The 16,809-nt window shown below is 36.8% G+C and overlaps 3 protein-coding genes across 6 annotated transcripts; 1 reads left to right on the forward strand and 2 right to left on the reverse strand.

Annotated features, from left to right (window-relative positions):
- Positions 1-108: 108 nt before the first annotated feature.
- On the forward strand, positions 109-8,238 carry LOC147499250 (transducin family protein / WD-40 repeat family protein). 4 transcript variants are annotated; one of them, XM_086561078.1, is made up of 9 exons: positions 109-349; positions 459-945; positions 1,039-1,158; positions 1,570-1,647; positions 4,339-4,416; positions 5,810-5,995; positions 6,108-6,268; positions 6,656-6,716; positions 7,775-8,238. In XM_086561078.1, exons 2-9 carry the CDS (start codon positions 484-486, stop codon positions 7,955-7,957), a joined length of 1,329 nt encoding a protein of 442 aa, XP_086417204.1. In that variant the 5' UTR covers positions 109-349; positions 459-483; the 3' UTR covers positions 7,958-8,238. The 4 variants fall into 4 exon arrangements, with proteins under 4 accessions (XP_086417204.1, XP_086417201.1, XP_086417202.1 ...); XM_086561075.1 differs by having other exon boundaries at positions 110-349; positions 5,810-6,006; positions 6,110-6,268; XM_086561076.1 differs by having other exon boundaries at positions 110-349; positions 5,810-6,001.
- Positions 8,239-8,972: 734 nt separating this feature from the next.
- On the reverse strand, positions 8,973-11,239 carry LOC147499251 (uncharacterized). Its single transcript, XM_086561079.1, has one exon. The coding sequence runs from the start codon at positions 11,071-11,073 to the stop codon at positions 9,181-9,183; it is 1,893 nt and encodes a 630-aa protein (XP_086417205.1). The 5' UTR covers positions 11,074-11,239; the 3' UTR covers positions 8,973-9,180.
- A 2,297-nt stretch (positions 11,240-13,536) lies between these two features.
- Positions 13,537-15,358, reverse strand: LOC147499252 (uncharacterized). Its single transcript, XM_086561080.1, has one exon. The coding sequence runs from the start codon at positions 15,066-15,068 to the stop codon at positions 13,875-13,877; it is 1,194 nt and encodes a 397-aa protein (XP_086417206.1). The 5' UTR covers positions 15,069-15,358; the 3' UTR covers positions 13,537-13,874.
- Positions 15,359-16,809: the final 1,451 nt, after the last annotated feature.

The raw sequence follows: 16,809 nt of genomic DNA on the forward strand, positions 1-16,809 counted from the left end.
TATTAGGTGAAACATTTCGTCTAGACAACCGGCATTCTTGGTGTGTTGTAAGTAGTCTTAAAAATGGTAAAATCTTGATCAGTACTGACAGCAAATGAAATATGTGGAGTTCAGCAAGAAAAAAAACAAAACATCCTACGAACTGCCATTCTTCTATCTCCTTATTTTTCTCCTATATTCATATCTTTACTACCATGACAATCAAAGTCAACGTGGCAGTAAACTAAAGACTGCGTTCGTGTAGCAGGCTTGGCCGCAAAAAGCCAGCTTTACCAAGTCTTAACAATACGGAGGGGCCCATCCTCTCTTTCTCTTTCTCTATTTCTGCAGTCCCAAAAAGAAAAAAAAGGTATCTACTCTTCTCCAACTTCGGTTTCCATTTTTAGTAATCATCTAGAATATGTAAATTTTATTATTGTTTAAAAAAAACAAATCTTTACTGTATTATTATTATGCAGAAAACAAAGATGATGAAGAGAGTTGATGGTTAATATAATTCCATTTCATATGCCATTAACGGACAGTGAAGAAGAAGATAATTATGAGATGGGATTTGCAATGAGTAGACTTGGAGTAGAAGAAGAGGAAAAAGAAGAATTTTTTCAATGTGATGAGGCATCTTCAATTAATATAATGCCGAACAAAACGAGGGTTTATATAGATAATGACATTCACCAAATAACTAAACTTGGGACGAAGCCCGATGAGCATTTGAGAAGGGTTTTACCCGGCGAGAGGGTTTCGCCATCTGTTTCGACTGTTAGAATGTTGGCAGGACGAGAGTTTAATTATTCCGGGAAAGGGAGGTTTTCTTTTGCGGATTGTCGTCATGTTGTTAGTAGGTATTTGCCTGTTTATGGTCCTTGGGAGATTGATAGGTTTAATACTCGAGCTTATGTTTCTCAGTTCTCTGCTGATGGCTCACTTCTTGTTGCTGGTTCACAGGTACTCAATTTAAATTCATTCTTGCTGTTATTCATTTTGTATTCAACTTAATATCAACTATGTATTCTCACTCCCTTTTTTTTATATATATAGGGAAGTCATATTAAGATTTACAATGTGGAGAAGGACTGGAAAGTTCAGAAGGATATTCTTGCAAAAAGCTTGCGGTGGACTGTTACGGATACATCTCTGTCCCCAGATCAACGTTATCTTGTAAGTTTCAGTTAGTTATTTCACAGTTTCACACTAATGAATATATCATGATGCTTTTATAGTTGATTTCAGGACTCCCTTGTGTTACTTATTATCTTGTTATTGGTGCAAAAACTTACTTGTATCATAATTCATAGCCCAATCCGTTTCTTCAACTTTCCTTTCATCTTTTAAGCGGCTGAGAGTCTGCGGTCTATCTGATGATTTTGATATCTCACCTTTCAATCAATTTTACCATTTTACCATTCTGATGGTCTATCTGATCAGCTCCACATGTTACTTGTTTCGAGGCTTTAGGTTGCCAATAACTTAAGTTTTAGATTTTGTATGATTACTATTTTTCCACGTTAAGCTGATCCTTTTGCTGACTTGTGCATATACAATATTCACTCTTTGTTGTTTAATTTGCAGGTTTATGCCAGTATGTCCCCATTTGTCCATATTGTTGATATTGGATCTGCCACTAAAGAGTCACATGCCAACGTTACTGTATGTACTTTGTTGCTTCATTATCTATGATGAGCAATACTTTCATTAATTAATTCTTGCATTTTGGATGTAGAAAGAATATAATGGACCAACTATGAAGTAACATGGAACTCGCTGTCAATTTGCACATGGAACTCCAATTAGTAATTTCTTACCCTTTCTTCACTGCTGTCAAATTTTCCATTATAATTAACATTATTTCCCTAATTGATATACTGGCATTGCTTTGGATCCATAGAAGACCGAACTTCTCAAAAACAGAACCGTCTCCTGAGCACATCTAAAGTTAATCGTATTTGTTTCTTTTTATAATCTCTCTCTCTACACACACAAACATAGATATACCCATATAGACACAGACATGTAGCTGTGTACATGTGTCACACCCAAATCATGCATTTGGAGTCTTGTGAGTGAAGTGAATCTCATCGTTGATGCATAGGATGAAAAGAAAAGAAACGATGAAAAGAGGAGATTCAAAGTGTCAGTGTGAGAGTAGGGCTCAAAGGTTCCATTTTGCTGAGTAAATCTTATACAACCTATCTATCACGTATAATGATAAGTTACATTGACACGGATAGGTGTGTCCGTATCCGATACGGATGCGAAGTGTCTGACATGGTAAAATATAAAAAAAATGAGATAAATCATATACAATATGTATGTGTACGACACAGACACTAGGATATGTATCCGACACAGATTGTTTTTCCAAAATACGGCGTGTCCATGTAACATAGGTATAATGTATCAAATATGGTACCCAAAAAGTCAACTACTAATTTGATTTGGCTTAGGCTTTACTTTGACCAAAATATCATGCCAACACATACACGGTTCAATTAAACTCTCCAACAGTTCAGAAAAGTGAATAAGTATATTCTGTATAAGGGTTCTCGGTAAGATGAGTTGCAAGAGAGATGACTGCAATTTGACTTGCAAATCGGGGCAAGTGTTGGAGAGAGACGTGGATGCAAGTAGGTCAAGTTAACTGCTCTTATAGAAGCTATCAACTTGATTTTGCTTTTCCAGTCCGAATAGAAGTACAAATTTGATTTCACATGCATCCCATCTGTGATGGAATCATGTTGAAGTGTTGGGTGTTGTTCGTACTGTTGTGTGGCTTTTGTAACCTGATTCAGTCTTAAAATATTGAGGACTTCTATGTCCAAACAGGATAGGGTGTTGAGCCTGGGATTGTTATCTTTGACAAGTGACACTATTTAACACCCCTAAGTGCAGACCATCCTTTCCCATTTTCTGTCACAGCGCAGCACACAGACACTGTTGAATTTTTAGGTATCTAAATGAATGTACATGACCATGACGTTAGTATTAGTTGTTTAGCTGATTTCTACAATAACACTGCTAACAGGTGTCAACTACTTGATAATGTCCTGCAAACTTTACAAAAAAAAATTCATGAGCTAGAATTAGAGCAAGTATCACCTTCACATAATGATAAAAATATACAAATACTACATCTGCATACTGATTACTTTAAATAAAAAATGTTGAAATTTATCTCGCACAGATACCCAAGTTGTTTGTTTTCAAGTGCATCACGCAGAGCATCCATATTTGTTTCTTTGAGCCCTTTTGAGCAGATTCTGAAGTGTTTCTCTTTGCCAAACACAAGTAGTGTTTAACATTGGACCTCCCACATGCAGGAAATTCACGATGGTTTGGACTTCTCTGCTGATGGAGACGGGAATACTCTTTTGGGATATTCTCTGTGAAATTTTCAACTGATGGGCTTAGAGCTTGTAGCTGGAAGTAGTGACGATTCAATATATGTTTATGATCTTGTTTGAATAAGCTTACACTGCAATGCGCGCCCACTCGGTACCCAATCTAATTTTTTAATTAAATTATTTTTAAATTCAATTTTGCTGTTAATTATGACATCAGTGAGGTGAGGTCTGGTGGGGTTTGAAGGATTTAAAATCGCAAGAAGAGAAGTCATGGACATGCATCCTTTGATAAATCAAAGGGGTGAAGTTGGTTCTAGTTGGTGATTATATTAATCAACTATACTGCAGTGATATTGTTCTTGATTCCATATACCAAGTTGTCCACTTGACTTGTGGAACCCTCCAATCTGCTTGTGTGATGGTTCTTTTCATATTTCATTGGCTGCCTTGCAAATTTAATTCCAGGACCTAAATTCTTGTCTTACCTGGACAATTGGTGCATATACCTTATTATTTTTTTTTTGAAGCAAAATGTAAATTTTCATGACCTACCCAAGTTTTGTATACCATATGCCTGGTAAGAAAATACTGTCCTAATCTGAACCTACCCTTGTAGAAGTAAATAAAAAAAGGAAAACCGAAAACTTAGGATTTATAAAACCTGATGTCCTGATGCCATGCAGACTGTAGAAACTGCAATGGCCCATTTCGTGTTACATTGCCTTACATGATCTCACTGTGGGGTTGTCTTAGGTGGATTTTTTGTCAGTTGTAACTATGCTCAACAAATTAAGTTATTCTGGTTTTTTGTATATAACGTGATCCTGTTTTCGGTGGTTCGATCTCAACTACTTTCGTTTAATCAATGGTGCTTGAAAGTATGGTGGATTGGTGTTCTGTAAGAGTTTTTCCATTCTTAAAGATGAAGTGCATATCAGTGATATCTTTGAAATAGCTGTGCAGAAGTAGCTGAATATTAATTTTGTTTTCTTTGCAGTCTGACGTTAATACAGTGTGCTTTGCTGATGAAACTGGCCATCTCATTTATTCTGGAAGTGATGATAATCTTTGCAAGGTAATGTACAATACCTCATCATGTTTAAAGCTATAGAGTAGGAAGTACTCTACAGTTCTCTCCATGTGGTGTGCTAGCTGTGAAAAAGCCTATTACCGTCTTGTTTACACATTAACTTTCAAGCAAAGATAATCTGTAGAAGAGTGTTTCTACTGTTACGATCATTTGCATTCTTTGCGACAAAAATAGTGTTTACCTTCGATTTATTTTTATTGTAAACATCTGTTTGCAAGTTATCTAATTGTCTGTCTCAAATAGAGCTTTGACCACAGTTTAACACTCTTCTACACACAGACACGACACCAAAAGTAAATGATGATGACAACCTTACATGTGAAGATTTCGACACACACTTTTGTGTACTCTTAGATACAAATCACATATTGACAAGATTGTAGCTAGCCATTCTAAAGTAAACTGAGGAATAGATGCAGCATATATTATTCCTCACATTGAAAAAAAATTAAATGAGCTGGATGAATATACAGTAAACATTGGATCAAACAGCAAGGTCCCTGCACAAGTAGTCCTTGCTGTGGATGAAGCCATTGGATCAGAGAGCAAGGTCCCTACATAAGTAGCACATACAGTGTATGAAACATGTCGCTCCGCTGCTTTTATTGAACACTGTTACTTCATTAGGGATTAATCGTACATATACTGACTAGAGCAGAATATTCCTGGATAACGAAAGGCATGGTTATGTCTAATAAACAAGAACATAGAAATGGGGAAGGGTAAAAGTTGGTCCTTATGAGGATTGACCTGTATATAACTAAATTACATTGACACAGATAGGTGTGTCCGTGTCCGACATGGCGAAATGTCAAACAATTGAGGTATATCACATACAATATGTGGCAGACACGGACACGTGGATACATATCCGACATGGATTGTTTTTGAAATATGGTGAGTTCATGTTACATAGGGATGTAATAAGGTTGTTATTATTGGTGAACTGAGACATAGTTTCTCATATTTTCAGTGTTGTCTTTGTTCATACACACATGGCTAGGGGACTGTATTTTAGATCACCATTTGGATAGGTTCCCTCCTAGGAGCGACATACTTTATTGCAATTAATAGAAGGAACTTACTTAGTAATATATATATATATATATACTTGTCAATCGTTCATGTCATCTCATAGACATGAACACCTTATGGGATGTTGTAGGAGCCATATCAATACTGGAGCCTCATTTTATACTGATAAGAAAAGTAGAAGGTGTTTGATCCATATTATGTTACCGTGTATATGCTAATTGATTGATTTATGTCACTGGTCAGTGTAGATGACTGATTTATGTGAAGTGGTTTTTCCCAAGCAAGTTAAGTTCATTAGATCCTTATTTCCTTAAGGGACTGAGAATCTTACTGTCACTTTCAGGTGTGGGACAGGCGTTGTATAGGAAAAGGAAAGCCAGCAGGGGTCCTGATGGGGCATTTAGAAGGCATTACATTTATTGATAGTCGTGGAGATGGTCGTTATTTTATATCAAATGGAAAAGATCAGACCATCAAACTTTGGGACATCAGGAAAATGCCATCTAATGCTAGTAGTAGTAGTAGTAGTAGTAGTAGTAGGTATGTGCATCTTCTAGTAGTAAACTTATTATAAAAAGATAAAAATAATACTTTGCTTGCTGATCTTATCTTCTTTGCTAACATACTTTTGCTCTATTGACAGTGGTATGCAATTTAGAAACTATGAATGGGATTACAGATGGATGGAGTACCCACCTAGGGCAAGAAATATGAAGCATCCTTGTGATCAGTCTTTATCCACATACAGAGGCCACTCTGTCTTGCGTACTCTCATACGTTGTTACTTCTCTCCGGCGTATAGGTAGACCTTTTGCCATACATTTTATTTCATTTATATGTCTGTGTCAGAAAGTCAGACAGCTTGTAAGCATGGCGACTGGCTCTCAGTTCAGAATGTGTTCATTTTATTTTAAAATTTGCAAAAATTTGAATAATTTATTTTCCACATCTCTGTGTATCATGAAAGACAGAAGGTCAGACAGCTTGTATGCATGATAACTGGCTCTTAGTTCTTGGTGTTGCTTGCAGAGTGTGCTCATTCTATTTTAAAATTTGTGCAATTTTGATCATCCGGTTTCTTTAGTTTTTCAAGATTTTGGATCAGTTCACTAGATTGACTTCTAGCCATGTAAAAGTATCAAGTTGCAAGCCTTATTTAATGTTATTGATGCACTTTTTCTTGCTGCAGCACTGGTCAGAAGTATATCTACACCGGATCAAATGATGGTTGCGTTTATATTTACGATTTGGTATGTACATTTATCATGCTTATACTACCCTTAGTTTTATGATTTCATATACTACCCTTGTATTTTATGATTTCATTTACTACCCTTGCTAGTTTGGTCCTACCTGGTGGGGTTTTAGGAAAGTGGTGGACACAAACTTCTGCCCTATGATATATACATTTGGAGTGGGGAAATTAGCTGTGTTCAAAATAAGTAGGTTCTCAACATGGAATTATCTGGGAAAGAATACAATCAAGTAAATGATCATAACATATATTCTTGGGACTGAAAGAATGTTTCAAATCCTATTCTAGGATAGTCTCATACGTTGCTTGCCTTTTAGTCGTCATGATCGCAATTAGGATAGTCTTTTGCACCAAAATTTTGTTATACTGTATGTGGCTGCAAAATTTGGATCTTTGATATGTAAGAGAATTAGCAAGGTACCACATCAGCTTATATCAAGATGAAGTTTCTTCGTCTGATTTCTAGTTGCTACCTTACTTCAGAGTATAAAGACTTTTTGCTTTTCCGCCCTCATCAGCCACGTTAATATAGAAGCCTCAACTATTTGAGAACGGTGTCTGTCAGAGGAACTACAACACATACACATTGCGAAGAGGCACATGGTCCAAACTCTCTCCACCTCTCCCCCCTCCCTTAAGCGCTAACAAAGGAGTTTGGGACCTGAACACGCAGTCTGGAAGGGTTATTGCTGTGATACCATGTCAAGAACTAGTTACTCCATACCCCAAGCTGTTGGAAGGAGGCACAATATTATACTCAAAACTCAAAAGGACTGTGGGTCTAACAAGCGACAGACACTCCTAACATTGCCAACGGCAGGCATACACTTCACAACACACTCCTCTCCGTTATGTGTGCATACAGATGACCACGTGTTTTTGTGCCCATTATGATATTCAGTAGTGTTTACTTAACATTCAATGCTAATTTTTCCGGGGCAATCTTTTATGTTGGACAGCTTGAGAACCTGAATATAGGTCATTGCAAAAGTACTTTCTACTCGTTTAAGTGAAACGAAATTTTGATAATGCTTGTTTTGGCTAATTTTGCAGGTCAGTGGAAACCAAGTTGCACGCCTTGATCATCATTCGCAGACTGTGAGAGATTGTAGTTGGCACCCTTTCAATCCAATGCTTGTTAGCTGTTCATGGGATGGGGTCATTGCCAGAGGCGAATTTCCTGGAACTGGGGAAAAAGTCCGCCGAAAAAGAATTCGGAGGAAATATGAAAATTGACCATCTCAAACGGCATATGCTGTTATTTGAGCAACAAAATTAGTGGTATGCTCTTGATGCTTATACTACTCTCTCTGCCTTATTCTTGTGATGGCATTCTAAGCTGATTGTATAATAGAAGAAATGATAAATAATGCTTGCACAAATTGTAAAAAGTTATTTGGTATGTACTGGGGGTTTGTTGAACCCAGCGGTCTTTGTATTTGTACAATTTCTCATTGTATCATACATCAATACAGGGTTTGGAAGAAACAATTCAAATTATACTTTCCATTCACTTATGTTACGAATGAGATCGTATTGTTTATGTTTATTTACGGGGTCGTTTACCCGAAGTATTGATAACCGCACATTAGTGTGAATGCTAGGTCTACGTTTGCTTCTACTGTAACCAAGGAAGAGAGTCATATCTTCCTATCAGTTTTGGTTCCTAAAGTGGTTTTTTACTGCTACAACTAAGTGCTAACCATATCCATATACATTCCTTAACTAATCCATCAAGAAGCAAACAAAGTTCCCCTCCAGTGAACGTTTGTAGTAATTTTGTAAAAGATAGACAACTTGTTAGTATAGACAAGTTTACAACAGAGCACTCAGGAATAATGATACGCACCACTCATCACCTGATTCTCTTCATCCATGGAAGTGCATTCTTCATCATAAAAGAAGGCAGATTCAAGGACAGTTTGATCTTAAATCACAGAACTCAGATGCTAACCTCCTAATGATATCCAAATATAGGGTAGTGCGGTAACTGTCCTTATTATTCTTTATACTGGATCCTTGATAAGAGGAGACGATGTCAGAATTCCACCATCTCAACTTTTTATGGTATTAGGGGTGATTCTAAAATCTGCACTTGGTTACAGATGGCATTCGACACATTAAGGCCAAGAGTCTTTTCGTCTAAAGTCTACAACTGATGTTCGTAATGGAACAACAAGAGATAGACAGAACAAAAGAGGCCATCGAGATTTTCGAAATCGAACATAATACTAAACAAAACTAAAAAAGGTTAAGATAAATGTAAATTTTGATTCCACAGCATGAAAGGCAGAGAAGCTAATCTTCTTAGTTGAAACAAAAGTAGATCGAACTAACACAAGTGTCTAAAAGTACTTCAAAAAGAACTACAATGCACCATTTATCTCTCAGCTAAGAAAACTTTGATGCCCATAAAGTTGCTACAAAACTGTTGCAGTGTCTTGAAAGAGATTAGACGATCAGCGTCCTTTTCCAACATAGGACATAGCCACAGCTGCCACTGCCAGAATTGTTGTACCAGAAGAGAGCCATTGCAAAAATTTCTTGCTCTTCTTTTCTCCAGCCATTGATAGATTCAGGCACTGGAACTCCCTTTTCATGTCTTCCACTTTCCCCTTTTTGTTCTCAAAAGCCCTCTTGATCGCTTCCAGCTGTTCCGCAAATGGCTTGACTGACTCATCTATCTTCTCAGCATTGAATGTCGAGTCTTCCTTATCACCATTCTCTAACATTTCAACAGTGCTCTTTAACATCAAGAGAGCTTGCTCAATGTACATCTCATGTGATTTCAGCTTCGCCTTAACATCTTCAATACTCCCTTCAGCCTTCACTAATTTCCTCTGTAACTCCCCTTTGTCCTCTATCAACAAGTCAATACGACTCTTCATCTCTTTCTTCTCTTCAGATAGCTTACATTGCTCAACCCTCAGACGTTCAAGCTCTTTCAGATTCTCTCCATTGCTTTTCTCCAATTCAAGGAGTTCCAATGACAAACTTTCTTCCTCATTTTTCCACATATCAAACTCTTTTCTAACGCTGTCCCTTTCAGCAGTAACACTTTCTAGCGCATCTTTGTATCCTCCAGCTTCAGATTGGAGTTCAGCATTTGCTTTAACTTGGTTACCACATGACTCCTCGAGTTTTGAAACAACAGCCTTGAGACCACTCAACTGCTTTAGTAGCTTTTGAATTTCGAGCTCCTGACCAATCTTCACCTCCTGAATGTCATCATTCTCATAAACTAACTCATTTATCCTCCTCTTCCCATTCTCTAACTCAAGCCGAGTCTTCTCCAGATTTCTCAAGGTCGAATTCTTCTCTTCTATTAACAGTTCAAAACTCATCTCAATCTCACTTTTCTCATCCAACAACTTCCCAAATTCCAACTGCATTTGCTCTTGTTTCTTCACAGCCTCATCATTACGCTCCTTAAACACAACCACTTCACGACGCAAAAGCCCTTCATGATTTTTTAGATTGAACACAATTGCTTCAAACTGTTGTACCTGTTTCTTCAACTCCCTCATCTCCACAACCAGTACACCCCTATTTTCCTCAATTATTTCCTTCTCTCTCGCAATATCCTTACTATCCCTATCCAACTCATCAATAATCTCTAAAGCCTTGTCCAACTGATGCTCAACCAAAACCTTCTCTTTCACAACACATTCCACTTTCTTCTCTAATTCCTTCTTCTTACCCATTAGCCCTCCACACTCACTCCTCAACTGAACTATCTCCTCTTCATTAATCGCATTACACTCCACCAACTCAAAAACTCGCGATTTCAACCCTTTCATCTCCTTAGCCAGAACATTCAATCTTTCCACAACCTCAAATTTCTCACGAATCTCACCATCCAATGCAACTCTTCCACGCTCAACTTCCTCCTCCAACTCCCTAACCTTATAACCTCCTTCAACTACCTCCCTTTCGAGCTCTCCCCTCTGTTTCAAAACACCTTCCATCTCATTCCTCAAATCCTCAAATCTTATCTCCACCTCAACCTTCTCCCCCATCATTTCTTCAACTCTCTTCTCCAACCTCATAACCTCACTTGTCTTCACCTCACTCTCCTTGTCAACTTCCTCTCTAAACCTAACAAAATCCCTCTTCAAAACTTGATTCTCTTGCATCATTTCTTGATTAACAAACTCAACAGTTACACTCTTCTGAATCTCACTTTCAATAAGTTGTTTCTTTAAAACATCTATTTCTAACTCAAGGTTTTTAACATGGTCTCTTTTTTCAACAGTTTCTTTAAGTAAAATATTGTTTAATGATTTCAAACTCGCTAACTTATCTGCTTGGTTTTCTTCCATGTTTGGGTTTTGAGGTTTCTTCTTTGCCATTTTGTGTTTGAGGATAGGGTTTTTTTTTAGGGTTTTAAATGGTGTAGAGAAAACGTTTCAAGATAAGTGTGTGAGAGAGAGAGACTTGTTTTTGAGTGCGTGTTTCAAATTTTAAACTTGAAACGGTTTAGGGTTTCCAAGTGAGTAGGTGGGACTTGGGAATTTGTGTGTATTTATTCAATGAAACAGTGTAGTGGGACTAGTGTTACATTTAAGAAAGTGGCAACCCAGTTTCCGTGCATAATTTATCCGGAAGCTAAAACAAAACAAATTAATTTTTGTCTTGATTTTTTTTTAAGATATAGAGAGATAAAGATATGATTGTCATTCAGTGATTCCTATTATTTGGAATTGGAACTAATAATGCTAAAGATGATCTTGCCAAACTTGAAACGCCCAAAGATCATTTTCTGTATTGAAAAACCATCGTGATATGGCAAAATTTCCATGACAGCTATACCAATACACTTATTTGACATACTATTTGGACTTACTGATATGTCAAAAGTCATAATCATTGATTTACAAAGAGATACGTGTCCATATACATTGCAATGCAAACTAATGTTATTCAAATAGTGAGTGCAATAATAGGTCTAAAAATGTAAGTCCGTATAGTACTACTCATTTTCAAATATGAGTGTGTAGTGCGACTGTAGTGTAAAGCCAAATAAATTTGGGAATAAAAACACAAAATTAGACCCAAACATTTTTCATTCATCCATTCATCTTATGATCCTAGCTTGGCGCCAGGCCCGGCTCTAAGATTGTGGAGGCCCTAGGCGAGCTCTTAAATATAAAAAAGTTTATAATATTTTATTTTCTTTTATGCACCATTTTATATCTTGTGATATATATAATTTTCAGAAATTATAGCATAAGCAATTGAGTGGTGTAGTGGTTGTATATTCAGTTTCGGTGGAAGTATGTGGGTTCGAGTCATTGCAGTTTGGGCGTAACCAAATACAAACTAACCAGACTCATACCAACAAAATCTTACTAGTTGTGGTCTGGATTGGATGAAGCTTAGGCTTTGGGGCGGTGCTTTAGTTGGCCACCGCCTAGTTGGCCTTGTCCCATAGCCGGCCCTGCTTGGCACGTATCATATTCTTCATCAAAAGAGTTGGTTTGTTGATCAATGATTTATTTCAGTTTGGGATTCGTTCTCTATGACTTTAGTTCACGACTTCATGTCATGTTGTGTATCGAGCATCCCTTTAATTGAGTGCTTTTAGAGGTATTGATATCCCACCGATGACTGACCTTTCCATGATTTAGTTTAGAACTTTAGATAACATTGCTTATCCTTTAAGCCAAGAAATCCCTTACCATCATCTTCTGTAACAATGCTAACGTAGTTAGTGTGGTATTTTCAAACTTGAGACTTTGAGAGCAGTTGAGATTTAAGAAGACCACCTTTATTTACCAAAAGAGTACTCTTACCAAATATCCAGAACATGACGCTCATGAGTCTAGACCAAAAATGAGTAAAAGATATGGTTGACTATAGTCTTGAGTGAATTATCGGAAAAAAAAAGACTATAGTCTTGAGTGAATTATCGGAAAAAAAAAAGACTATAGTCTTGAGTGGTGCATGTGCCTCAATGTTAGAGAATTGCTTTCAGGCAAGTTTGGGATTTGATATTGTTCTTAGCTCTACATACAATGCCAATTGAACTGTACTTTCATAATAATATAAGTTCCTGATTTTCCGATCACTTGGGGTTTAAAGTTTGTAAAGTTTAGTCTAACACTCTAACCCATCCGGCAGTGGATTAAAAACTTGGTAAAGAAAATAAAACAAAAAAAGAGCACATGATACATGGTTAACTAAAGTAATTGAACAAGCCCCAGTGAACAAAAATAATCAACTTGTTAAAAGGTACAAAAGAGCTTCAATTATCAAACCCCACATACAAAGTAACCATTATCCCTTGCAACCACCACTTCAACACTACCCTCTTGTTTCTATATATGGTATTGATTTCCATTTCCAATTTAGTTCTCAGGTTTTAACTTGACTTCATTTCATCATGATTCTATTATCAACTATGTACGCTTTTTGCATTGCAATTTTTGGGGAAATGATCGACTTCCTCATTTTGTGTTGCGATCAAAGTTGAAGGCTAGTAATTTTTTAAGGCAAAAACACACACACTGCCAACCTTGATTGTCTAGTAATTTTTGAAGTTTATTTTAGCACGGGAGGACCTAGAAATTTATTCCAGCGGGTAGGGGCCTAATGTGAGTGTATTAATCAAATTCATTTCTGCAAATACAAGCATGAAGCATGGACAATTTGTAGTTTTGTACCAATATTATCATTGCAAACATGTCAAAATTTCTCTTTCGCACTGCCAATACTCGACAATTTCATCTCATCTAAAATGGTGTCTATAAAGTAACACTATGAGTCCCAAGAAAGTATCTACAATAACCAAAAAAAAATACACAGGGAGATCATTGTATGCTAAAAGTCTGTAGAATCTCATATTAACCAAATAAATATGACATACACTCATACTCAGAGGAAACTACAATACAAAATTAACACGAAAACACATCTATAACTGCAGAATTCTACCACATCTATTCACACATAAAACAACCAACCACTTATTTCTATGTATATTTTTCTCCACATAATGTAGTGTACCATAATAATATGACCTCACAACAAATTTAACCAAAATAAATAAAAGAATAATATAAAACCATACCCATCAAAAAAAAAATCCAAAATTATATAGTTCTTCACTTCATTTCTTGACTTCCTTCTTCCATACATTCCCAATATTTCCTTACCCTTTCCATTCCATACACTGATTTGTAGGCCTGGTCTTCTGATACCCAGCCTTAATGGGACAAGTAGTCTGAACAGGTGGCACCATACAATTATACATTAAGCACAAAGAACTACTCAAAGGAATCTCAGCCGTTGGATTAATCTGAATCCCAGTGAGATAATTATGCTGCAAATACAAAATTTGTGTACTACTAGACAATAAACTATCAACAAATCTCCCTGGTACCTGCCCTGAAAACTTATTATTATTAAGAAAAAGATTCTGTACACCCGACAGCATTGGTGATATCTGACCAGTCAATCTATTATAACTTAAATCAACGGTCGAGATTGTAACTTGATCCAACGGTAAAATATTTCCAGAGAAAACATTTCTTTGCAATTGAAGATTATTAATAGGAAAGGTAAATAAATTCCCTGGAATATTTCCCGTAAACAGGTTCGAACTCAAATCTAAATAACTCAACTGCGTTAACTGACTCAACACACGAGTTACTGACCCAGTGAATTTGTTAGAAGAAAGTGAAAGGTACTGAAGAGAAGAAGGTAAAGAAAAAGGAGGAAGTAGCCCAGAGAGATTATTATGTTTAAGATCAAGACGTGTCAACGATTCAGAGAAGAATGATGGGAGTGGACCAGAAAGATGGTTGTGACAAAGAATGAGATTAGTTAACGAACGTAAAGAACCAAATGAACTTGGTATGGAACCAGTTATTTGGTTATAGCTCAAATCAAGTGTTCTAAGACTAGTAAGTTCAGATAAAGAAAATGGAATGGGCCCAGAAATAAAATTTTTACTAATAGCAAGAAAACGAAGATTTTTAAGCTGTGGGAGAGTTTGTGGTAAAGAACCCATGATTCTACCTGGAACAATAGAGAATTCAGCTAAGGAAGAAAGTTTACCAAGTGCAGGATGAAGACGACCTGATAAACCAGGCGAACCAGCTCTTGGATCACCAAGATTTAATGCTATAACTTTGTTAGAATCACAATAAACACCTGAGAACTTACATGGGTCTGATGTGAAATCCCATGTTGAGAAGAAATTTGAACCTGGCATATCTTCTAATGACTTGCGAATAGATTGTAATGCTAGAAAATCTATTGGGTCTAGTATAGCGAATGGCGTTGTGAATAAGCTAGTGAAAATTAGAGAAATTAGAAACAGAGTATATTTATGCTTCCCCATCTCTTGTTTTGTTGAGTTTTGAGGAAAAGTGTGTGTTGAGTTTTAAAGGGGTGGGGAGAAATGAAGAAAAGAAGGAATGAGCTGGTTTTTGAAGCTTTTTCGTGAAGAAGACCTACAGGTTTCTCGTGTTGAGTGAGTTGTTGTGGTTGGAAACAATAAGCTTTAATGGGTGGAACACTTGAGACTTGAGAGTGAGAGAAGAGCAGAGGTTTTTTGCTTTGAGGAGAAGTCTCTTTTCTTCACTTTTCATTATTTTGGCTTCTCAAACAAGTTGTAGTGACTAAAATGAGTAATGGCTACTTGGCTAGTGCGGCAACTACACAAAGCAAGCTCAGGTCAATTTTTTTACTTTTAGTTTTGTGTTATTGAGGTTTGGAAAGCAAACGGTTGTCCGAAGCTGAGGTTCGGATGCCAAGTCATGTGATTGAGTGGCAATGACTTCGTACATTTGTTATGCCACCAAGTCTTTTGAATGCCACGTCTGTTGAGTGGTGGACATAATGTCAGGGTTTATTTGTCTTGTTGTTGTGTGGAGAAATGAAGAATATTGATGGACCTGTTGGTATCTGGAGCAGTAAAGAGAGGCAGCCAACGGTCTTTTTCTTTGGACCTGTACCGCTCAGGCACAGGGGCACGTACACCACCAATATTTTCAGATATATTTTTTAGATAGACACCAGTATTTTAAGATAGAGAACATTAAAGCTGGGGACGGACTCCCTTCTTTGAATTCTTTCTGATAACAAATTTTATAGTAAAATCTCTACTTCAGATTTTGGTTGGTACACAGATATTCATTCAATTTTGGGTGGTACAAGTACTATATGGGCTTGCTGGTGGATTTAAGTGGTCATGCAATTCAAGATTACATGGGTGCTGTTTTGGTTTTTGTTGTTGTGTGGACTTCTTTAATATTCCATGTATATTTTGGTCTTGATATTTGGTTGTACAAACCAATCAAAGAAAAACAAATGTTTATCGAAAAAAAATAGTATTCAATTCTAGATCAAAATCAAGATAATATATCATTTTCCCTTTAGGCACCAGTCCACCATGCCATTTATGGAAAAAAACACACACGCACTATTTATTTTATATGGCAACAAGCCAACAATGGCTAGAGAATTTGGTGTGGCTTGACTTTAAATTGGAGGGTTGGCACTATAAATACTAAAATGAATCTATTTAGGACTCACTCTAACATTACACCAAATATTATTATGATTATGCTAAAAGTAGATAATTGGAGAAGGTTTTGGGTGTTTGTTAATGGTTGTTTTTTTAAGTGGAAAATGCCTACATATTCGGTTAGAGTGTAGGATTTTGAATCAAACCAGAGTGGTTCTAGGGTTGGCTTTTTATAGTTGATAAGTAATGATGATAGTAAGAGATGAGTCATGGTTGAGGGTATGATGGAACACTAGGTTGCATATACTCTTGCACCCCTAAATATTGAATTCTGGTTTCGTCCCTGGTTGTTGCAATTGGTGGAAGAGTGTAATGATGGTAGTTGGTGAGGCATAGGTGTTCTACTGCAGAGATGGTAGAGGATGGAGTCATACTATTATGCAGGTGGAGAAGGAGAACATTTTGGATTTTGCTTAGGATGTTCTGAGTGAGGAGATGTACATACAATGTAGTCCGATTGGTTGCGTAAGATGTCTTCCTTTGGTAGAGTATATAAGTATAGGATGTAGGATATGTACATAGACATATTGATAACTTGCCTTCCACGTATGTG

This window comes from Coptis chinensis, chromosome 5, assembly GCF_015680905.1.
Source record: "Coptis chinensis isolate HL-2020 chromosome 5, ASM1568090v1, whole genome shotgun sequence".
NCBI lineage: Eukaryota > Viridiplantae > Streptophyta > Magnoliopsida > Ranunculales > Ranunculaceae > Coptis > Coptis chinensis.